Source organism: Anolis carolinensis, chromosome 3 (assembly GCF_035594765.1).
Source record: "Anolis carolinensis isolate JA03-04 chromosome 3, rAnoCar3.1.pri, whole genome shotgun sequence".
Taxonomy (NCBI): domain Eukaryota; kingdom Metazoa; phylum Chordata; class Lepidosauria; order Squamata; family Dactyloidae; genus Anolis; species Anolis carolinensis.
The window spans coordinates 40,999,525-41,024,138 of record NC_085843.1 but is presented as its reverse complement, the minus strand read 5'-3'; the positions used below and the strand labels follow the sequence as shown (position 1 = coordinate 41,024,138).

The 24,614-nt window shown below is 38.0% G+C and overlaps 1 protein-coding gene across 5 annotated transcripts; it reads left to right on the top strand.

Annotated features, from left to right (window-relative positions):
- Window positions 1-65: 65 nt before the first annotated feature.
- Window positions 66-23,325, top strand: qtrt2 (queuine tRNA-ribosyltransferase accessory subunit 2). 5 transcript variants are annotated; one of them, XM_008107878.2, is made up of 9 exons: window positions 66-175; window positions 3,737-3,947; window positions 4,601-4,656; window positions 6,987-7,063; window positions 10,802-11,011; window positions 12,435-12,634; window positions 18,677-18,828; window positions 20,283-20,400; window positions 21,034-23,325. In XM_008107878.2, the coding sequence occupies exons 2-9, from the start codon at window positions 3,748-3,750 to the stop codon at window positions 21,263-21,265; spliced, it is 1,245 nt and encodes a 414-aa protein (XP_008106085.1). In that variant the 5' UTR covers window positions 66-175; window positions 3,737-3,747; the 3' UTR covers window positions 21,266-23,325. The 5 variants fall into 5 exon arrangements, with proteins under 5 accessions (XP_008106085.1, XP_008106086.1, XP_062830829.1 ...); XM_008107879.3 differs by lacking the exon at window positions 66-175 and adding an exon at window positions 350-544; XM_062974759.1 differs by lacking the exon at window positions 66-175 and adding an exon at window positions 602-830.
- The last annotated feature ends 1,289 nt before the right edge of the window (window positions 23,326-24,614 follow it).

Here is a 24,614-nt window from a genome sequence, read left to right as displayed (position 1 = left end):
CCACCGCGCGGGGGGAGCTGGGAGTAGCGTCCTTTCCCGTTGCCGTGGCAACTCCGTCCCCGGGCGTTCCTCCGTCGCTTCTCCGTCGATGAGTGATGACGTCTGGAGCTCTGATTGGCTTGGAGGCTGTGGGTGAGAGAAAGGAGTGGACTCTCAAGACGGAAGCGTGAGGAGAGTAAGGAATCAATGCGATCGCGTGGGAAAGGTGTATGTAGTGCAGGCATGGGCCAACTTGGGCCCTCCAGGTGTTTTGGACTTCAACTCCCACCATTCCTAACAACCGGTAGGCTGAAGTCCAAAACACCTGGAAGGCCCAAGTTGGCCCATGCCTGCCTTAGAGTCACTATAGGTCCAAATTACTTGAAGGCTGGCCGCAGATAGGTTGCAAAACTCAGTAAAGGCCTATGGGTTTGGGATTTTGTTTTGTGCTTATTTATTCAACCCAATGATCATTTTTGTGAGGTCAAAGACAAGCCTAGGGACATTTGGGACTGTTACCTCCAAATCGTAGAAATTTTCTAAATCGATGTAGCGGAATGGCAAGGTAAATGGGACTAGAGCTGCTTTCATCATACCAAATATCTGTCACATTCCTCACTCCACCTGGTAAAGTAACAAAATGGAGAGTGACCTGTGTCAAACTTTAATTTTGGAAAATGGCATTCATAACCATTTGAAGATCATAACCTTTTGGAAAAGTTTGAGCTTTCAGACAACCAGAAACTATCCCTTGCCCTATCCCATGCACTATCCCTTACCCAGCCCTTTTTATAGATGACCACGTTCATTCGTGGTAACATATGGATGTGAGAGCTGGACCATAAGGAAGGGTGAGCGAAGGAAGATTTTGTAATCTTGGCCATTGGTTTGTTGAACGTCTACTGATGGAGCTATAACGACATGGGCTTTTAATATTGTTATTTTTATTTTAGTATGTTTTTACACAATGTTGGCTTTTTATTATGATGCTTTCAGTTTTTGTTATTTTGTTTGTTAAGTTAAATTAGGTTGTGTTATATTGTTGCATGTGTTTTTTGATGTATTGTCTGTATGGTTTTTCTTCCGGCAATTGAATGTTTGCCTATATGTTGGAAAGCACCCTGAGTCTCTTTAGCGAGATAGGGTGGCATACAAATAAAATTTATTATTATTATTATTATTATTATTATTATTAAAAACCTGTTTGAGTAGGATCTTCTCAAGTAGTATACAAGGAGCCCCTGGTGGCACAATGAGTTAAACCCTTGTGCCAGCAGGACTGATGACTAGAAAGTTGGGTTGCTGACCTGAAGGTTGCCGGTTCAAATCCAACCCAGGGAGAGCGCGAATGAGCGCCCACTATCAGCTCCATCTCCATGCAGGGACATAAGAGAAGCCTCCCACAATGATGGTAAAAACATCAAAACGTCCAGGCATCCCCTGGACAATGTCTTTGCAGACAGCCAATTCTCTCACACCAGAAGCAGCTTGTAGTTTCTCAAGTTGCTCCTGACATGTAAAAAGTGGTGTACAACCAGTAGTATACAACCAGATATAATATGCAAGGCAATGTTTTCGGTTGTTAGATCTGTCTCTTGATCTGTTTGGAAAACAGAGATGTGCCAGTGCAGAGTTTCAGAAGCTGCCAAAAATATATCTGCTCTCCCATAAAAACATATTTTTATATCATGCATGCAAGATACAAAAATGTAGTAGGCTTTGGTAAAATAACATATTTGGCTTACTTACAACTTCATGTCTTTATCATAACACAGGTACATAGCTTATCAGTCCAGTTACAGATATGTTTGAGAGAGTTTCTCTGTGCAGATGGCATAGGGCCTCTTTCTTATAACAACAGCAGGTGTTTGCTCTTAGCAGCCTAACGTCTAAGAAGAATCTAAAATGGAATCTGAGGTCTGAGCAGATCAGGTCATGTGGTCTGCAGCCCCTCCCACAATCTCTCAGGAAACAAAGAAAAGAAGCTGCATATCAGAACATACATACAATAAGTAAGCAAACAGAATAATAGATTTACAAATTACTAGAGGAGGCTTGAAGAAGGTTGTAATATCCAACATTATTTTTGATTTCCTTGTTCATTTTATGCAGGAAGGAAGGCTTTTTAAATAGATATTTTTATAGTGTTCGTCAGAGCATGATCCTAGAGATCCTTAATCAAAAGAACTCCCTGTTGAATTATCTGAATGAGAGAGTGAGCGACTGCTGATTTACAGTTCATTTTTTTCCTAGGAAGCCTGAATGCTCCCTAGAAGCTAAGATGACTAAACCTAGATCATGATACTTCGACTGTATCATGGGAAGAAATGGCTCAGTAGAAAAGACAGTGATTCTTGATAAAGTGTTAGGCATTAGTGAAAAGGACCACTTTACAGATGGATAGGCTCACTCTGAACATGGCTCTGCCCCGGAGTGTGGTGGAGGCTCCTTCTTTGGAGGGTTTTAAGCAGAGGCTGGATGGCCATTTGTCAGGGGTGCTTTGAATGCAATTGTCCTGCTTCTTGGCAGGGGTTGGGTTGGATGGGCCACGAGGTCTCTTCCAACTCTACAGTTCTATAATTCTATACTGTACTTGAATAAAAAATTGTCACAGCGGACTTTTAAAAAATGTGCAATTCACTGGAGCTCTCTTCCATATAACATCTTAGGTTATTGCCTATAAACTTGTCTATTTGCAGGGATTTATATGATACTATTGCTGATGCTGCTCAGTCGTTTAGTCGTCTCCGACTCTTCGTGACCTCATGGGCCAGTCCACGCCACAATATTATTATTATTCAGCTATACACACACAGAGTATTTATTTGCAAAGAAAGATAAGTCGTTGCTTGTACTGGACTAATAGCTAGTAGGAACTGTTGTGCCAGTCCGGCTGAGACTTCTATTTCTTCTTTCTTCCAATATTTCTATCTGTTATTATTATATCTGTTTGATATTGTGAGCCTCTGTGCAAGGCCTATCTTATTTTATTGATTATATGAAAGTCATTGAGAATTGGCATTCCATTTACAGGTTCAAAATAGTAAGAATTTAATTTTTTCCCACACTGTGTATAATTGGCCTAAGACTTATTGCCATGAACTGTGTGAAGTTTGTTGCTGTTCTTTGTTCATATAGCAACAAAATTATAGTGTATTACTTATAATTGAAGGCTGCTGGAATGATTTTATTCATTCACTTTTCCTTCTCTAATATTTCATTCCACCTTTGTGATCATAAACAGGTCCAAATTTGATATGATATCAGAGGTGGTTGGACTCTTAATGTAACCTTCTTTTAAAGCAGACTTGGCATTTAAGCTGTTAGTGGTTTCAGTTGATTAGATGCAATTTGTATTATGTTGCAAAGGAAATGTTTTTATTTGTACTGTATTGTATAAATAGAGCTACCTTGAGCACTGTTTTTGAAAGAAATACAAGGTTTGTCTTTCTTCCCCTTGGAAGCTCCACCAGTCCTTTAATGTCTCCCTTAACACTGTCTTCCACTGAAAGAAGACATGTCTTATGTGTCTTGAGATGTTATGAACTAGGCTCTGGTCCATTGGCATGGATGTGTCAATAACATAGGACGAATTTCTTTGCTTCCTGGTAAATAAAATTTAGCTTTGAAAGTTTCCATTGAGAAGGAATTAGATGCCTAAAGATTTTTTCAGCTTGATATTGTAAAAATGCATAGTTACAGTCACTGCATGATAACAAAAGCCTTCTTGAATGGATTTATCACTATTCTTTTTCAGTTATTTTAAAGATGAAATTAAGTCTCTCCAAAATAGTTGATGGCTGTCGTCTTGGTACATTGACCAACCTTAGCCGGAAAGGAGTACAGTCCATGGACATTCCAGGTTGTCTGCTTTATACCAGAATGGGATCCGCACCACATCTGACCCATGACACTCTTCAAACGGTTAAAGGTGTTCCCGTGGTCGCTCAGCTTTCACTTTCAACATTGTGAGTGCAATTTTCACTTGTTGAAATGTACAATTTAGGCTTTCACAGACAAAACAGCATCTTACATTGTATTCATAAAGACATACAAGATCAATGCAGATTATTTTTAATTACACTGCAAGCAAAGACAGATCTATGTTTGCTAGCATGGCACATTTTCTTTGTCTTAGGAGATAGTAGTGCCTATATCTATACATTTCTGTACAAAAATAAGCATATCTAAGTTCAATAGAGCTTACTTTCAAGTATACATCCATGCAATTGCTGCATGAGACACCAACCGCATTATGGCTTTATGTCTCAGACTGGAATTTCATGACTTCTTAGTCTGTGGTGTTCATATAAAAACTGGTCATATATTAGCAATAAAGAGTAGGCAAGATGTACCCCTGAATAACTGTTTTGCAGCATGCCTTTTCAGCTACTTGGAGAAAAAGAAAAAATTGCGATCCTGCAGCTGCAGACTTGCTCAGTAGCCACTACTGAGCAACTGACAAATAATATACAATTGATTCCACTAAGTGCATTATTTTGCTAAAACATACTTGCTTTAGAAAAAAAGTATAGAAAATATAATTTATTGTACTAAATCTACTTTTTTCCCAAGTATATTAATTATTATTTCTGTAATATGTCTCTGTGATTGGATACAGGGCAGATCTTCATGAAGTCTTGGCAGAATATAAAGAAGGAGCTGCGAAGTTCATAGGTAAAACTAAGTGGAAATTGAAGTGTAATATGAAATCTAGACGTATTTCTTATGATGTTCAAGACTATTATTTTTGAAGTAATTTTGAATGTACTTTGTGAGAGCATAATTAGCAAACATAAAGGTAAAGGTAAAGGTTTCCCCTGACGTTAAATCCAGTCGTGACCAACTCTGGGGGCTAGTGCTCATCTCCATTTCTAGGCTGAAGAGCCAGCGTTGTCCACAGACATCTCCAAGGTCATGTGGCCGGCATGACTGCATGGAGTGCCGTTACATAATAACGTTAACAAACATAATAAGGCATAATTATGTGTTTTCTAGATTAGTGCATCATACTAGCATCACACCATGGCTGTTTTATAGTTCATTTCAGGGAGGCTCTGAGCTTCTAGTATGATGCTTCTTTAAAGTTAGTGTTGCCAACCTGCAGCTCTCTAATGTGATCTCATGTGTCTCTTATTCTAATTTTAAAAGCCCTCTGTACATAATGAGTTCAGGAGCTGTAAATTTAATCTGTCTGTTCCCTATAAACCCATTATATGGGAGAGAGAAAGAGAAAGAAAAAGGTTGATTTGTCTGCTTTTGGCTCTGGTGTCACCCAGCACTAGTTTTAGAGCTGTCTACTGCCAGCAAATGGCCCCCAACAGATTGTCCTTGAAGGACTGTGTTCCTTGAATTAAAATATATTTGAGGTATGAAGAGATTACTTCTTGTAGGATCAAATAGTTATGCTTACTATTGTGTTCATACTATTTCTTTTTATATGTGTGTACTGTCATAGGCAGAATAGACCTAAATACATAGAGAGGCCAATTCGGCCTGTGACTGTCACAGAAAATGTTTAGATTATCAGATGCTGTACAAATTTTTAATCTCTGAACTTCAGGCCACTTAAAAAATTCAACTCAGTAGAAATCATACATTGCATATGATAGTGTCTGACGATGTTATATATCTAGGTTGTACAGTCATATTTGCAGTCAGTAATGTATAGTATATAATCACTGGCCTTCCTTTGTCAGATTTTTTTCATGCCAGCCCAGTTCTGGCTCTTCTTTCTTGACTTCTGTCTAACCGGGAATTTTCTTTAACTGTATTGACATTGGGAGAATGGTGAAGGAGTAATGGACAATTTCACTTTTAGTGCCAGGATGCAGCAGGGAATTTGCAGTAAACAATACAATAAAGCTTGAACTAGGAAAGATTGGGATTCTATTCTAACTCATCCTACTGTAACTGTGAGCACCTACCTGCAGCAGGAAAGGAAAGGGCTGCCACCAGAATCCCTTACTGAACATGTGCAGAGAGCGAATAGAAGGAAGAGGGAAGAATAGATAAGTTTGCTTCATAGATCTGTACTTTTGGGTGTGGAAATGGTTATCATGAGAAAAGTGAAAGGTTTACCTGACTTGTGTCATCTCACATATGTGTAATGTTAGACTTTAAAAAAAATATATGTGCTGAAACAAGTTAAACTGATCTTCTATTTGTGGTGTAGGAGTCTATTCCTCTTCTTTCCATGCCATTTCTTCCTCTAGTACCAAATGTTCCCTTAAAGAAATAATGGGAACACATCAACTTCATTATCTGAGATATATATATGCCAGGTCTTTTTACACAACTCTTAATTCCTCTACATCCTCCATTTGCCAGAAAAAACAAGTTAGCATTTTGTTAGGTATTTGCACAAATTAGGCACTGAAATCTCACAGAACTGCAAGTTTTCAGAGATGGTGAACTCTGCTAATTTTTTAAAAAGCTTCATCCAAAAGGCACTTTCTTATTCTTTCACAAAAGTTCTAGTGAATTTTGCTGGAGGCAATAAAGGATGGCGCCTGAAAGATAATTGTTGCTTTTAGAATTGCCTATCATGTGAAATACTGCTCAGACTGTCAGCCTCTGCTTATTGCTTACTTTGTTATCTGTTATCCCTTAAAGCTCTTGTCTATAGCAGTTTCATTATCAAGACTAACCTGCCAAGTATCAGATGCCCCTAGAGTATTTATGTAGATGGCAAGTAAGTCAGCTGTCATTTTTCTGAGTGCTGTGTTGAATGCAACAGCTTTAATAAAAATGAAAATCCAAAGTCTACAGGTGGCACATGAATTTATAAAATATAGCATTTTTTCATGGTCTCTCTCTACGTGTCCTCTTCTCTTGGGAGGCCAGCATAGCTGAGCATTACAGTATCTGGGGAAATGAATGAATGCAGCCTGTGAAGAAGAGCTCAATTATCTTTGCTTTCTGTTGCTATAATTTATCTGTTACAAACTTGCTACTGCAGTCTTCTTAATCTGCATATTAAAACACTGAAAACTCTTAATTTTCAGGCATGGCGGAGTCAGTCTTATACTGCTCCCTTCATGACCCCGTTATCTGTTCCCCGCCTGGCTACAACAACAACAAGGTATAGTGGTGGCAAGAAGTTCCTGACATTTCTGTTTGCAAAGATGGAGAAACGTAATAACGCTGCTTGCTGCACTCTGTCTTTCTAGTACTTTTAGTGAACAGTGGCTGCAGACACAGGTTTATAGAGCAGTAATTGTTTCAATAAATCCATGTACTCTGATACAGACCTATAGTGCCATCTAGAGGATCTGGAGTCTGAACCTCTGCACAAACAATAATCTTGAAAAAGATTGGGTTGATGAAGAAGAAGAAGGAGGAGGAGGAGGAGGAGGAGGAGAAGGAGAAGAAGAAGAAGATTCATTTCTCAATTTCAACCCCACTGCTTTTAAAAAAATTACAGCTATCTCGTCTGAACTGAGTGAGATGGGGAAAAATCTCAGGGGGTGACTAAGAGGGGTGCCGCTAGACTCTTCCTTGGGCAAATAAGGCCTTGGAGCCAGAGTTTCAGTATTTCCCTTTGCTTCTGAGGAGTCCTAAATATATAAATATTAGAGAATACGAGAATACAGTGTACCCTGATCTGATCACTGTGATACATCCCTATATTATATCCTATTTGGATTACTAATGGCTCCACATGGGAATGTTTTTGAAACTTTCTGTTTTTTCAGTGTGTGTTTTTGTTTTAATATTGTTAATAGTTTAATTATATTTTAATGTTGATGTTTTGGATCTTTTTAACTGTATTGTATTGATTTCAATTTGTAATCAGCCCTGAATCTCAAACCTGGGGGAAAAGATATTGTAAACATAAAGTTTAATATAGGATGAGAATCCCTTATCTAAAAAAACCCAAAATTGGAATTTTTTTCCCAAGGTGGCAGCTGTAGCACTCTTCCTCATTCATTCGCAAGGGAGAAGCAGTTTCATATTCTATCATCAGTCTCTCAGACTGACATGACTCAATCCTATGGAATCTTGGGAGTTGTAGTTTCATGAGGCACCAGCACTCTTTCTTATAAAAGACTAAATATCATGTAAAACTTCAACTCTCATGATTCCATAACATTGAGCACTGACAGTTAAAGCAGTGTCAAACTGCAGTCATTCTACAGTGTAGATACACTCTCAGATCCTCATTCTTTCATCAGCCTTGCACCTCATACAAACATAAGCAGTGAACAAATGAATGAGAAGCTAGAAAGAGAGAGATGCAATGATCTGTGAAATGGTAGTGGGCATGATTTGTGCCATACCTAATTTACAGTTGTTGTCATAGTGAGAGCAATATCATTAATACCAGGATTATATCAGTTATATTTTGTTCTACAATGTATCGGCCTAGAGCAAAATGAAGTCCTAGGGATACGTGTGGCCTCCAAGGCTGTTTTTGTGGCCCTTGGTGCAACCAGACTCTGCAACCACATGTTTTTTTGACTGAGAAAAGGGTGAATTGCTGCTGTTTCAGGAAGCATCTCAGTGTGATTATTCACCTTTGATATAGATTCCTGCCTTTAATGAACAAAAATGTGGTCACTTCCTTGCTTTCTAATCAGTCTATATGGCCATAGACATTTTGCAGTTACTTGCCTTTGATCTGGATCTTATATTATGAATTTTGTTAGGACAACATGTAGCATAAAACTTTTTACCCAAATGGCGAAGTTAATATAAGAAGTTAATTGCTAAAGCAATTAATTGTCATTCTTAATTTTTGTAGCTGCCACAAACTATATTGAATTGGTTGAGACTCTATGAGATATTCACTAAAAACTGTAGCAAAATGTGCTGTAGGATGTCCTGTTAAAACATTTTTTTCCAATTTAATAAATTGTTCCGTGTTTTTATGATAGAAGCAATTAGAAAAAGAGATTTCTAACTCAGAAACAAAAATCGTGTTACATAGTGGAATCAGCAATTGTTGCTAAAGCTGTAAAGTAGTGGTTCTCAACCTGTGGGTCCCCAGATGTTTTGGCCTTCAGCTCCCAGAATTCCTAACAGCTGTTAAACTTGCTGGGATTTCTGGGAGTTGTAGGCCAAAACACCTGGGGACCCACAGTCTGAGAACCACTGCTGTAAAGTCTTATTTAGCAAAGCTCCCTGAATACATTCACTGCATTTAATTATCTGCAGGTGGCTTTGAGCTGTCATAAGCCCTGAATCATCTCAGCACTAGGAATTCAAACTTTCAGATTTATACATGTTTTTTAGCAGGGGATGGCGTTTCAACAGTGGTTTATGATAACATAAAAATTGGGATAGAAGAATATCTATGGTTCAATGCCTCATCTAGCTGGTTTATTAATTTAGTACCAACAGTGCATGATAGTTCACAAAACACAAGCAATCAGATAATGGCCCAGGGAGCTTATACTCTAGATCAGGGGTCCCCAAACTAAGGCCCGGGGGCCGGATGCGGCCCTCCAAGGTCATTTACCTGGCCCCCGCCCTCAGTTTTATAATATAATATTTTTATATCAATATTAATAATATAATATATTGTATATACATATAATATTGATAATAAGATTATGTTATACAATATAATACTAATAGCAATACCATATAATAATATTAATTATATGTTATATATTACATATTATATAATAGTATAATGGTATAGTTCAGTATAGTAATATATAATGCTAATATTGTGTTATGCTAATAATATAATATATTGTATGTACATACAGCTGCTCTGAGTCCCCTTCGGGATGAGAAGGGTGGGATATAAATGTAGTAAATAAATGCAGTAAATAAATAATTAATTTTAGACTTAGGCTCGGCCAAAGTCTGAAATGACTTGAAGGCACACAACAACGACAATCCTAATTAACTTGACTATCTCATTGGCCAGTAGCAGGCCCACACTTTCCATTGAAATCCTGATAAGTTGATGTTGGTTAAAATGGTTTTCATTTTAAAATATTGTATTGTTTTTTCGTTGTTGTTGTTGTTGCACTACAAATAAGACATGTGCAGTATGCATAGGAATTTGTTTTGTTTTTTTCAAATGATAATTCGGCCCCTCAACAGTCTGAAGGATTGTGGACCGGCCCTCTGCTTCAAAAGTTTGGGGACCCCTGCTCTAGATGTTGTAGTGGGGAGAGAAGACGACAAGTGCAGATTCCTAGATATAGTTACAGGCTTAGTTTATAGTAAGGGAAAGGGAATTGTGCAAAAATCTGCATTCTTTTTGAAAGAAACATTTCAGAAAAAGAGGTGACTATATACACATTCTGGGAGGTAGTTCGAAGTTTACTGGGCAAGACAACAGAGCGGAAGGAGAGACCTTATGACAGTGGAGGAGCAATTTCCATGTTCAATTAGTTCATCATGTGAGATGGAAAGAAAGCGGAAAGGTTAGAGAAAAGGTAGGAAAACTAAAGTGGATGTTCTTAGTTTTTTCATTGAAGGAGGAAGCAACAGAAAACAAGGAATATAGGCCAGGCCCTAACAGTGCTTTAAAAGTAAAGGAGAGACACAAAGGACTCCTGGTGTGTGTTGGAATCAGAAAGGCATAGTCTTAATACTTAGCCAGATAGCATACAGTGAAGGAGGTGGAGATAACCATATATTTATTTTATCATTTGATCTCAAAAATGGGACTCAAGGCAGCTAAAACATTTAAAACAACTCAGATTAAAACAATATATAGTCATTCATGAAAGTATAAATATAAATTTATTTAAAGTTGCAACATTAAAATGAATTAATCTACCAATCTACCATCAGTGTTCGTGTACAAAATCAGCTTGCTCTCCATTTAACTCTGTGTTTCCTTGTCTTCTACCAGACAGTTTCGATATGGGGATGTGGAGGTCGGATAGAAATGACGGCATCAAAGTTCATGACCATCCAGCAAGTTATCCAGCCTGACTGGTTCCAGTGTCTCTCAGATGGAGACACTATTGCTGGAGAAATCTCCAAGAAGAGAGCCAAGAAGTCTGTAGATCGCTCTCTGTCCTTTTTGGACGAATGTCTACAACTGCAAGAGGAATTGCCAGTAAGAGCTAAATCAGTTTGAGCTACAACAGTAATTATTCACTCCTGTTTTTTTGTTGAGCCTTGCAGTCTACCCAAACGTGGCTGACAGGATGCTTGGAATGAGCAATCAGTCAGCATGACAGCTTGGGCAGTTTTGAAGCCCTTTATTTATCTCTCTAGCAAAACAAATATCCTCCAGTAAGGTATGCTTGTATCCTTCTCTTCTACAATCTTCACTCTTGATCTGCATACCACAAAAAGTTAAACTTTGTACTTTGTTTCGTTAATTTGATTTTAGAATCCATTACAGATTATTTTAAGTGTCATTGATATAATTAACTGGTTGGCCTCTTTCCTAAAAGAATCTGGAAACAAGTGCTGCTTTTCATTTTTATACATGGAGACTAGTTTCTGTGTCAGAAATAGTATCTGTTTTCTTTTAATTTAGAATGTTTATTCCAGGATGACTCCAGTATCCACAGGGGATAGGTTCCAGAATACCCAAAAGTCAGTAATCGTGAACCCTCAATTTTGAGATCCACTGGGATATAGTAGTTTGAGGGTTGGACTACAACTCTTGAAACCAGGGTCGATTCACAGCTCAGCCACGGAAACCCACTAGGTGACCTTGGGCAAGTCACACATTCACAGCCACAGAAAACCCTGTGCTAGATTCTTTAAGGGTTTCCATAACTCAGAAACAATTTGGAAGCAAACAACAATAACAACAATATTCTGAGTATATTTGGGATGGAAGCATACAATAGGATTACACTGGAGGACCTAAAGAAACCCATTAACATTTCTGTGAGGAAAATGTTTGGAAGTGTGGATAAGTGAAATCATACCTATTGAATCTGTGAACAAAGGGGTTTCACTATATATCAGTTTCCAAATCTGAAGGTAGCTTAAAACAAAAACACCACCACCCTAGAAGGTGAAAAAAAATTATACATGCAAATTGCAAATCTTTCTATTAGGACATGCATTGCTCTATACATTGAGATGTTTTCAAAACATAGCAGTGTTCCAGAAAGAAAATTTGCTTACCATTTGAAAATTTTATATATGTTCTCAACATAAGGATAGCCTTTTTTGTTGAAAAACAATCATGCTATTGACACCTCATCAGTCTGAGGAATCTGCTGGAAGAAGAAAATTCAGGCTGCCAGATCTGAGTGTATTATCTCTTGAAAAGCAGTAGCCATAGTGAGAGTGATGAGTATTAAATTCACTACCCTTTTATGTGTACTTAAGCCCTTGTTTTGGAGCCATACAATTACTATTAGTGAGATGAAGGCAGGGAAGGAAGAATTTCTGTTTTATTATTTTTACTGTTTTTTCTATCTTTCTTTGTGATATCAAAAATTCTTTCCCCATGTAATAGACCATTGAGTAAAAGGGTCCATTTGTCTTACTTTTGTAACTTTCTTCTCAACCAGGGCTTGCAGAAGAGCTTGATAATTGGAGTTATTGAAGGTGGGGATGTATTGGAGGAGAGGCTGAGGTCAGCAAAAGAGACTGCCAAGAGACCTGTGGCTGGCTTTATTTTGGATGGCTTTCAAGGAAGTGCCATGACCAAAGAAACCAAGCTGCAACTCTTGTCCTCGGTTACAGCAGAGCTGCCAGAAGAAAAACCAAGGTTAGAATGGTTTGATCTAAAATCTACGCAGTTATCTTGGGGAACTCTGTAAATAAACAAGAATACTGCTGTTTTATGTATCATTACACATATCATTGTGTGCTAACATAGGATATAAGTGGAAAGGTCACAGGATTTGAATTCATCGTTGTGGAACTATTGCATCATCAGACCAGAGATTGATTGGTTCAGTTATCAAGTGATCAGAGGCCCTATAAGCCGTGTCTCATGAGAAGAAAATAGAGACCACTTGCCAACCTGTACAATGTATTGTGTATACAATCATTTGACTCTGTACCAATTTGGATGCCGTAGTTGATACGGATCCAGTGGATGAAACTTTGGCCTTTGCTTGTCCTGTGTTTGTGGATACAGTTCAGCCTAAAGATACGTACAGGATCCTTGCAAAGATGAAAACCACTATGTATGTACGAGTGTCTGCTGTTAATAATGGACTGGATGAGAGCAAACCAACTGAATTGTGACTCACACAAGATAGAGGTTCACTCAAAAGACAAATCAGGGAATAGGGATCCAGCCTCTTCTGAGCTTGGTTACACTCCACCTGAAATAAAGTGGACACTTTTAAGGATCTAGGAGTATTTTTTGTTTTCCCTTGCTACTTGGCAGACTGCACGCACAAACATAAAATATAGACTCCTAAAATAGCAATTTTCAGGAATACTTCCACTTTCTAAAAATTGGCTTGTCCTGGTTTAAAACAAGACTGGTGGGTGATATTATATTTAAATGGTTCATTACATTTCCTAGAGGCTTATGGGAATGCAATTTGTAATTTTAGAGATGACCAATTTCTTCAGGGTGGAAGGTTCAGAGTGGGCAAGGTCTCTCTAAAATGCCACATGTAGCTTGCGCACGGTTCTTTTCTAACTCCTGGCTTGTGGAAATTGCATTATTTTCAGTTCAAATATTCCTCACCCCTCTCAGTAGCAGAATAGTGTTGATTTTGTTAGCATGGCTACTTTCAAAATTATTATATGAGCATATCTTGTTGGGTTTTTATTTCAACAAAATCCCTCCTTTAGGAGATAAATATTTTCAGCATCAAAACTAGACAGATCATATTAACATTCCAGATTTGGTACTTTTAAAGATTTATATGGAAATCCCTACATTTGAGCAATAAAGGAATGAACACTTGAGCTCCTAAAGATATCTGGGAAGAAAATAACATGAGACACACATTTATTTATTTATTTATTTATTTATCTATCAATGTACACCTTTCTCCTGGCAAGACAAATAATGTGTAGTGGTTATACAGCAATTAAAAAGCATAAGGTTAAAACAATTTAAATCGCATGAAAAATATTGTTAAAAAAAGATAAAAGCACAGCACATCCTATTCATAAGTTCCTTCTAACTTGTGAGTTAAGCATCAAAGGTCTGTCCAAATAAAGAAAGGAATTGCATGTTGGTGAGAAAAGAGCAGAGATTGCCAGCTGAACTTCCCATGGGAGATAGTTTGACAGCCTGAAAGCAGCCACTGAGAATTCTCCCTCTCATATTCCTCATCAAACATGCCTGAGGTGGTGGCAGCATTGAGAGAAAACCCTTTCTGGAAGATCATAAAATTCAGACAAGATTATATAGGGAGATAAAGACTCAAGTTGCATAGGGCTTTAAATATCATAATCAGAATTTGAAGTCTCTCCATGAATAGATTGGTATACAATAAAACTGATTCAACAACATAGTTAAGTGTATCCTGTAATTAGCCCAAGCCTACTACCTGCTCACAAAATTTTGGAGTGGTTGAAAGCTTCCAAACAGTCCTAAAACGTATGTGTCATTGCAATCCAGATGGGATGTAACTGGGACAGGTTTCACTATAGTCAGACCTGACAACTTCAGCAATGGGCCCAGATGATATACAGTACTAAGTGTGTACTGTAGGGCCGGGCTGTGGTGCAGGCTGGTTAGTAGCCAGCTGCAATAAATCACTATGACCAAGAGGTCATGAGTTCAAGCCCAGTCCATGGCGGAGTGAGCACCCGACCATTAAAATTAAAAAAAAAAATAGCCGTGGTCGTTGTTGACCTAAGAAACCCGAAAGATAGTTGCATCTATCAAGTAGGAAATTTAGGTACCACTTATATGTGGGGAGGCTAATTTAACTAATTTACGACACCAGGAAGTTGGCATCACAGTGGATGATGAAGCAGCTGCTCCCCCTGTCGCCGGAATCAAGCATACCCTCAGGAAGCTGCAAGCTGGAGAAGGTTAAATTGCCTCTGTCTCTGTCTCTATGTTCATATGGCATTGAATGTTTGCCTTGCATGTGTACATTGTGATTTTCCCTAAGTCCCCTTCGGGGTGAGAAGGGTGGAATATAAATACTGTAAATAAATAAATAAGCACTCCTGTCATCCACCAAAACCTAGGCAAAAGAGGGTTATAATTGAATCTAGGAGTACCCCCAGTGTACAAACTTGAGATTTCAGATGGAGTGTAATCCAGCTCAGGAGAGGTTGGATCCCTATTCCCTGATTTGTCTTTTGAGTGAGCAGAGCACCTCTATCTTGTTTGAGTCACAATTCAGTTGGTTTGCTCTCATCCAGTCCATTATTAACAGCAGACACTCATTTATGCCTGAACTGGATTCCTTGGATTTAGATGGAAAGGAGAAACAGCATATTGATGACACTGAATCACAAAATTCCACCTAACCCAGTGAGTTTATGCTCATATTAAACTGCATGGTTGATTTAGTCCTGAGGAATTCCAGCAGCCAAAGCGCTGGTATTTTCTGGTGCCACCTTCTCCTTTCCGAGAAGAACATGTACACTGTAGAACAGTTTCCCCAGATTTTATCCCAGAGAGGCAGCAGAGAAAGATAACATAGTTGATTGTATGGATGGTTGCTGAGTAGTCCAGCAGACTAAAACGGACAAATCTCCTTATCCTGTTCCCAGTGTAGATCATCGACCAAGGTGATGTCTGTCTCCATGGATAACGGTCTGAAGCCAGATTGAAATCTTATGAGAGGTCCACCCACACTCCACAACCCTGTCCAAGAAAGGACAATTGATCAATAATTCTTCAAGAGGGTGAGATCCAAAGTATTCTGGATACTCTGGTTTCTCTTCAGATCATCTAAATCTCGCCTTTTATTAAAGAGGATGAGATCCAGGGAGGATTTTTCAAATAAGGGTCTCACCTTTCCTTTTTTTAGGCAGGGTGGAAGTCTGCCATGCCATACATTTAGTACTCCTCTTCTCCAACTGCCCAATCTCCTTCTGACTGTTTTCAAAAGCCAGGAAATGGGCCCAGTACGTACATAGTGGTTTTCATCTCTACAAGGATCCTGTACATATCTTTAGGCTGAACTGTATCCACAAACACAGGACAAGCAAAGGCCAAAGTTTCATCCACTGAATCCATATAGCTACAGCATCCAAATTGGTGTGGAGTCAAATGATTGTGTACCCAAAACATTGTGCAAAACTTTTACAGCAGGTTGGCAAGTAGTCTCTATTTTCTTCTTGTGAGACAGAGCTTATAGGGCCTCTGATCATTTGAAACATCTTTGCTAGACAACACTTTGCAGATACAATGGTGGCAAAGAAGTATGATTTCTTTGATGCAACTTCTGCCATGGCACAGGCTGCAAAGATATGTGGGAGAAGGAAAAAAATGCCTTTCGTTCACACTGGTGTCACAGTTCTCAGGCAACTAATTCAATATAAGCTGTATATTCTTGCAAACTGCACGGGGCAGTTATCAGGATCACATACGTATTTGTGTTGATCTAGAGATTCCCCAGGCCAATAACACATTTTGGTGAATCTAATTCTTTCCCTCCCATCTATCTAGCTTCGTAAAGTGTAGTCAGTCTCCAGCAAGATAAACTGAATGAAAGTACAAACTACTTTGAAGCCTGTGTAGCAGGGCTCTAGTCCATCTCCACACTCCTTCACCCTCTCTGCTTAGTTTCAAAGCAGACAGCATGGATGCAGTCAGTCAACAATTCATTAATCACTTTCACTGTATCCCATCTTTTCCCAAGAAGGGAGATCAAGGAGGCTGCTCAGCCATGCTTAAACCTTAGCAGTGAAAGAGAATGTTGAAATGAAACCTTGACTAACCTGTCATGTTACCTTTAAAGAATGGCAGAATGCCCACTGATTTTCACATCCTTCCATGACAGCTCCTCAGGCAGAGTCCCCCCTGCCTTGACTGTAGATGTAGTATCATACTGGCAAAGATAATTTTGAGTCTAACAAACTCTTGTCCTGAGCCACTGGAAACCTGTCTGATGAAATCATCTGGCCTGCGTTTGACCAGTTTAAAGTAGAACTTTGTCAGATGCTTTACTGAAATGAAGTAAATTGTGTTCTTGCAGTTCACCAAACATCAGAGAGAGAGAGACAGAGACAGAGAGAGACATCCATCTGTCTTATTCTTGATAAACCCATGATATGATTTGGTTTTATTCCAAACATGGCCAAATTAAAAAAAAAACAATTTTCTGCTGCCTGACTGTTGCTGTTTGCATTGAATGGGGATGTCAACAGTTTCGAGTTGCCTATGTGTCAGCAGCCATATTGGCCATTTCCTTCCTTCTCCCCATTGCACTCATCCTAGAATGAAGAATGCCAGTAACTGTAAAGCAAAAATATACATGTCCAAAATTGACAGGCATCAACTTGTTTTTCGTAAGGAATAACTTTGATTGCTGCTGAAAGAATTACCATTAAGGAACTAAAATGTTAATTGCTTATATAATTGTTTTGTTAACGAAATGGCATTGTCGCCCCAGAAAGCTTAAAAATAATGCAACATATGCTGTATGTTTTTTAGGAGCTGAATTTAAATATGGTCAGAAAACACATTTCCAAAATGACAATTTGCTATGGCAGTGTGTTTGTTTTCAGTCATTTGCTAAATTTATTGACCTAAATTAGTTTATATAGCTGTCAGCACAGACATTATTCCACTGGGAGACCAAAACTGCCGTTCTTTCAGCTGCCATCTTTTAGAGCCCAATATCATTGCCATTACAATCATAAAAGAAACATAGCTGAACCCAGCTGTATTTTCAAGTCCCAAAGGGCCATCCTATTGCTGACTGTAGGGGAAGAGCCTTTGAATGCAATTACTTTTGGGTGAAATAATGTCACATGAACTAGAGGACATGGAGGCCAGCAGTACCATTCATTCCTTTTTGCATGAGTAGCGTAGAGGTCCCCAAAGTATGTGCATTATTGTGCACTCTATTGGAGAAGTACCATTAGCTCCCATTTTATTGTGAATGTTGTTCCTGTCTATAAGCCTTTCTGAGCATCCAGGCTTATAATTACTGTAATGACTGGATTAAGAGTTGGCACAGAAGTAAGGAGAGTCAGCATGCTGTAATGGGTTGCATGTTGGACTATGACCCAGGGGACCAGGGTCTGAATCCCCACTTGGCCATGGAAACCCACTAGTTCTTGGGATTATTAAATTCTAACCTTGCTAATGCACTCTAATGATGCCAAGCTTCAATTTGGGAAGGCACATAAAGTTCTCTTCTAATTGTGTATATACAGTAGAGTCTCACTTATCCAACGTAAACGGGTTGGCAGAATGTTGGATAAGTGAATATGTTGGATAATAAGGAGGCATTAAGGAAAAGCCTATTAAACATCAAATTAGGTTATGATTTTACAAATGAAGCACCAAAACATCATGTTAGACAACAAATTTGGCAGAAAAAGTAGTTCAATACGCAGTAATGCTATGTAGTAATTACTGTATTTATGAATTTAGCACCAAAATATCACGATATATTGAAAACATTGACTACAAAAATGCATTGGATAATCCAGAACGTTGGATAAGCGAGTGTTGGATAAGTGAGACTCTACTGTATATTATTGCTAGAGGTTGTTGAATTTTGCAGTTGTAACAGTACCTTTTTTGGAAGGTCAAACTAGAATGGAAAATAAAGCTATGTTCTAGGAATGTTTAGGGAGACAGAATAAATCAGTCATTTTAACAGTTCTGACCAAAATAGCATTTCCCCCTTATCTCATGTAGACTTATCCACGGAATTGGAAGGCCAGATGAGGTGCTGGAGTGTGTTGAGAGAGGAGTGGATATTTTTGATAGTTGTTTTCCTTACCAGGTGACAGAACGAGGCTGTGCCTTGTTCTTCAACTATAACTATCAGCCCGATCCTGAAACAGAAGGTATTTTTTCTTATTTGTCCAGACTGGATACATTACAATATTAATCCCTTTTGTTGTCAGTGTGTCTGTCACAGAATACAGGGTGGTTGCACAAGGTGTTTCACTTGTTACACAAGAAATACAGTTTTTAGATGCAGTTTGATATTATTGTCAAGACCATTCTTATTTATCAAATATAACACGTACTGTATTTACAAATTTTGTGGATTTTACTTTGAGCAAAAAATTGTTAGCAGTATCAATGTGCCTAATGTTTATTTTAGAAGCTGTTCATCTTTTTGCCCTCACTGTCTCATTAAAAGACATAATAATGCAAATTACATGCATCTGTTGTCTTGCTGTATTTTTACCAGCTGCCCACTTTTTTGTGATATCTTGCCTTGCATTATATTATATTATAAAACTTAAATTGCTTATATTGACAAGGAAGTTTAGAAGAGACCTTTTCTTCTTCATAGAAAGATTTTCCACCAGGACTAAAGTACTGTCATTTACAATCTGGACAAGTGTGAAAATGTAGACCAAAAAGAGACCAGTGGAGAGCTTTCTTAACAGATGAGTCTTTTCATGCTTCAACAATTTGAACCATATGAGTATATCTTTTATCACATTTCGCAAAAGCCTCAGTTACAACTTAACAAGTCATATAGCCTTTGAAGTGAAAAGGGGAAAGACTTTGCTCCTTTGTTCTTTCATAAGGCAACTTTTAGGGTTCTTCTCAGTACTTCCAAGGAACTTCTGCTGAAAATAGAAGATAACTTTAATTTATATCAGTTTTTTAAAAAAAGGGAAACCACCTAATTTTAGAATATGTAAAAAAGAAGAAACTTTGCAACCTTCTGTGTCCTTTCTGTACTCCCAAAGACTTCAGAAATATTTTAATCTTCTAAAAACTATATTTAGAATTCAAACTTCATTTCATTTAAAGAAATATCACTGCTCTGGCCTAACCAGTGATTTCCAATTTAGTGCATTTTATTCCAGTGCATTGTTTATGGATAATGACTGTTTATTCCAACACATCTGGAAGGCACCAGGTTGGATAATTTTGGCCTTGTCTTTCTGATTTTAAATCCTTTTGTCAGCGTGTCAGTTCAAACATGGAATATGAATTAGATTTTGTTACACACTCCTCCAAAAAGCTGATGAATTTAGAACACATTACAGTACATTATACTCAATTTAGTCTGAAAATAATTTTATAGTGCTTATTTGGACTGAAGGAAGGCAAGGCAGAACAAATAAGAAGTAAATTATTTAGGCTTCAAGCTCAAATTGTTTTGTTCCCCCTTTTCCTTTTGAGTATTCTTACTTTATTCACTTCCACTGTTTTATGATTATCATTGAAAAGGTTTCGAAAGCTATTGTTTGTGTTCATAGAACACATCTTGAAGTGGTTAAGAAAGAGACAACATCCATTCTTATTTGTTTCACAATGTTTTACTTCTTTGCAGTCATTCAAGAAAACGGACAAACAGATGTTCGGAAGGAAGATGATGAAAAATCTGAAAATGTGACACCCAGCGGACCACAAGAAATGACTCATTTTGAAATATGTTTGAAAGAAAAAAGGTATTCTGGTTTGGTGTGAAATATCAGGTTCTGTTAAAGACTTCTCCAGGATGTTTTGCCAACTGCGTAGGCTTCAAGGCACCATTCATTCATTTTGAGAGGACCTACAAAGGAGATATATTTGAGGGCAGCACAAGGTTCTAGGATGCTTGTGGCAATACAATGAGGCATTTTTAAAGCGTTTGCACATTTTTGAGGAGCTTTCTTTGTGGTTTTGGGGAAATATTGCCTGAAAAAAATCCCACTTGCTGGAGCCATGGGGAACTAGAAAATTCTTAAGTGCCATTAAAGTGGGGTCCAGGGGCCACAATTTGCCTATCCCAGTTTTGCCGTACAACATGCCAATGCTTTTTTGGATTGGAAACCCTTTAGAGCAGAGCCCTTTCCTCTTTTTCTTTATAAAATGCCATAAATGTAGTCGACAGTAATGATGATAAAAATAAATAATAATGTGGAAACGTCTTCTCAATTACATCCTCACATTGATTTATAGTTGGGTTATTAGTAGCTGACTCATTGTGCCTAAGGTGTAGGTTTAGAGTATTGCTTTATTTTGTTTCATTTTATTTCAATGAAATTAAGTTTAATTAATTAATTAGGTGCAATCTACTCCCTTTTCCTTTTCCCTCTTAGGTACCAGGATGATTTTGGTCCTTTAGTGAAAGGCTGTTCCTGTTACTGCTGTCAGAATCACAGCTGTGCCTACATCCATCACCTCCTCGTGACCAATGAGTTGTTAGCTGGTGTCTTGCTTATGACACATAACTTTCAGCACTATTTTGGCTTTTTCTGTTCTATCCGTGATGCTCTCAAAGAGAATAAGTTGGACCAGCTGAAAAAATCTGTCAACAGCCAAGCACTTTGAGGCCAGAGTGTTATAAAAAAGTGCAAAGAGAACAAGAACCCACAAAGCGAAGAGGGCTGCGTATTTTTCCTACCACCAATTTCATGTTATCGGAAGCACAATCTCCTTGGTCTTTGCAAATTGAGGAGTAATTGAGTTTTTTAAAATTAGCCAGACTATTAAAGGAAATCAAAAATGGTATGAACATATTTACAGAGATAAACTAGTTATTGTTATTCTCATTGGATTTTTACTTGTCTTAGAGAACTTCAGCCCTGTACTAGAGTTGGAATGAAAAGCAAATAATATAAACCGACAGATGGAACCATAGAAAATACACTGGCCTCCATTGTGGACTCTACCTTCATTTTTGCTATATGTAATAGGCTAAAACAAGCCTATTAAAGTTATATTCAATAGGTCTTTAGAAAGAAGGTAAAACGTGGGAAGAAAGAGACTCTGCTTGTAAACTCAATCTCACTTCAGCATCTTTTTCCCAAGGCACCTTGCTGTTCTCACGACACTCCATGTTCTTGCCTGCCAGCTTTTGTTCTTCATTATTGCAAAGCTCAACCAATCGGCTGAGCTTAGCCTTCAGCCTAAATACAGTTTTCATCTCAACAGGAGTAGACCCATTGAGTCAGTTCCTGAATGTCAAATCAACGTGCATATAAGCAGAGTTTATGCAGTTGATCTACCAAGAGACTTAAAACTCTATCTACTATAATAATAACCTCTTTGTTTTCAAGAATATCCCAATATAGATTTAGTCCCTAGTTTTGATTGGATGCCCTCCAATGACAACTGTTTAGTTTCACAGCCTAAACTAGAGTAGACTCAGTTAAATTAGTTGCTGAACTTTATGTACAAATGTATTCCATAGCTATAGTACAGTTGGGACTAGCAGTTGGAATCTTTTTCTTTTCAGGGAGAGAATTTTCATTTATTAATATTCATTTTTTCGGTGAATGGAAGATAATGAGCATACGTCAGGCCGATATGATGGCTGTTTGGTAGAGCTTTGACAATAAAGGAGAACTCATTGTTTTAACTTTTGTATCTTATTCAACTCAATCATGTCCTTTTTATATGATCTTTTTTTGTACAACTGGAATCTTTATGTTTTGTCTATTATGGAATTTTAATGGTAAATGTCAATATCACACTGAGCATTCACTGAGCATTCATCTGTGGACTGCATTCACCCTTCTGTATCTGGAAATTAGTCTATAACACAGGCATTTTGGACTTCAACACCCACAATTCTTTAACAGCCAGCTATTAGGAATTGTGGGAGTTGAACACCTGGAGGTGTTTTAGACTTCATGCCTGCTATAACAGATGGTTTGTACAATAGTTTCTGCAAAAGTCAGTTTCCCATTACAAGGTATGATGAGAGAAGCCAACTTCTGACCCAGTATGTGCTTTGCATTGTTAGAGATCACTGTGTAAACCATTTGCTGAAGCATTTACTATCATTTTGATCCTTTGTACTATGACCCATGTTTGATACTGTTATTTTAACTGTATGTCATCACTTTGTTTACATTGATGTCCACCACAGCAAAATCAGGGCAGTAAGGCCCTAAATCAGACCTTCAAAAGCTGTATCTGTCCAGGTGTTTGGGATGCCACCTCCCAGAAGCCCTCACCAGTCTGTTCAATGGACAGGAATTCTTGGAGTTGGGGGCCCAAACACCTGGACAGCCACAAGTTATGCAGGCCTGTGATCAATCCTATGTGATGCTGGAGGGTAGAACAACAGAACTTCCTGAGGGTCCTCCTGTAGGACTTGCAGTTTCCAGAAGACAACTCTCAGAATATGTTCCAGTCCACCAGATTCGATTAAGTGGAGATTTGCAATAGAAAAGAGAGATGGCCGGTCTCTCTCTTTCTCCTCTCTCTCCCTGTCTCTCATTTTCACTGAATTACCCATTAGAGGAAGTCCAACATTGGATTTTTTAAAAAGAAATGATTTTGATTTACTGACCGCAGAGGTAGAAAGGGGTCGTAGTTGTGTATCTTGCCAGTAGCCACAACGTCTGAAATATATTAAATAATATATAAAAGTCTTTTATTTATTTTGTCGTTGTTGATTTGGTTATTTATGTGCATCTGGTTGTTATGGTTTAATCTGCTATTCAATATTTCTTCCCCAGTTTCTTAAAGGTATATAGTTTTAAGTTGTCTTTCATTCTCCATTCATTTCTTAAAGTATGTAACTGGATTGCTATATTTTCTCCCTCGTGCACATTGGTATGCCTTTTATAAAGAAATATAAATCAGCTGTTTAACAGAGTAAGAAGCTACTGTGCATTTTGGCCTCCCCAATTCTTATCTTGTTCTCTAACCATTACTACATGTTCGCTATCTGACTTGGAGAGCTGCTACGAGACAGAGTAAAGATTACCGAGTCAGACTATCCTATTCTATACAGCCTCATAAGTTAGTATGTATTTATTAGGGAGGATTTGCAATAACTATGCAAAGAATCTACTGTCTCCATCAGAAGTCTGCTTAATAGCTACTGTGTCTTTCTGACAAAATTAAAATTCATGTAACTAAGCATGAATCAGACCTGCGAAATTGCAGTAATGTTTACTAAATACCAGTGTTTCAGTAATACGCCTCTGGTTGGGAAGATAAAACAGATCATTAGTCATTTCTAATTAATAGAAATACAGTTTTTATGGCTTTGAAGCCCTCCTTGCGAGACTGGAGGCATTTACTTTATTATTACACAAATCAGTATATTTCAGATGAAAATTACTGACTATCAATCATCAGAGTAATCAGTTGCAAATATGATCCTCCTTGTATGGACATTAATGTTGTGTAATGGTTTGATATCCTGTTGAAGTAACATACAATGGTTCTCAAATTCTCTTCCTAATTGCTGTCTTATGGTACCTGTTGTTTTAAAATGATATTTTAATATGAAAACTCCCAAAGATGCATTTTTAGTATTTCAGGCTGCAGAATACTGCAAGTATGTAGGAAGCTGGTAACCCCAAGCTAATTCTGTTTGCCTTTAAATGTGTTTTTCTGGTGCCTGACTTATCCATGGCACTAAGACTACCAGGCTTTCAAATGTTCCCATATCCGTATGTTTAATTAGGAGGCACTGCCTTTCTCTGTGCCATGAAAACCTCGACTTACTGCTTCCCCCCCCCCCCCCCTCTTTCTGGCTGAAGTACATTTAGTCTCAAGTGTGTTCTGACAATTCCTGGCATTTTGATGTTTGTGAAATGTTCTCCCTGCACTTTGGATTTCACAAAGCTTTCTGTTTTAATTGGTTATCCTAAGGCTTATATTGCTTAACCAACAGTCTTCTTAGCATTCTCCCATGTTCCCATTGCACTTTTATTAC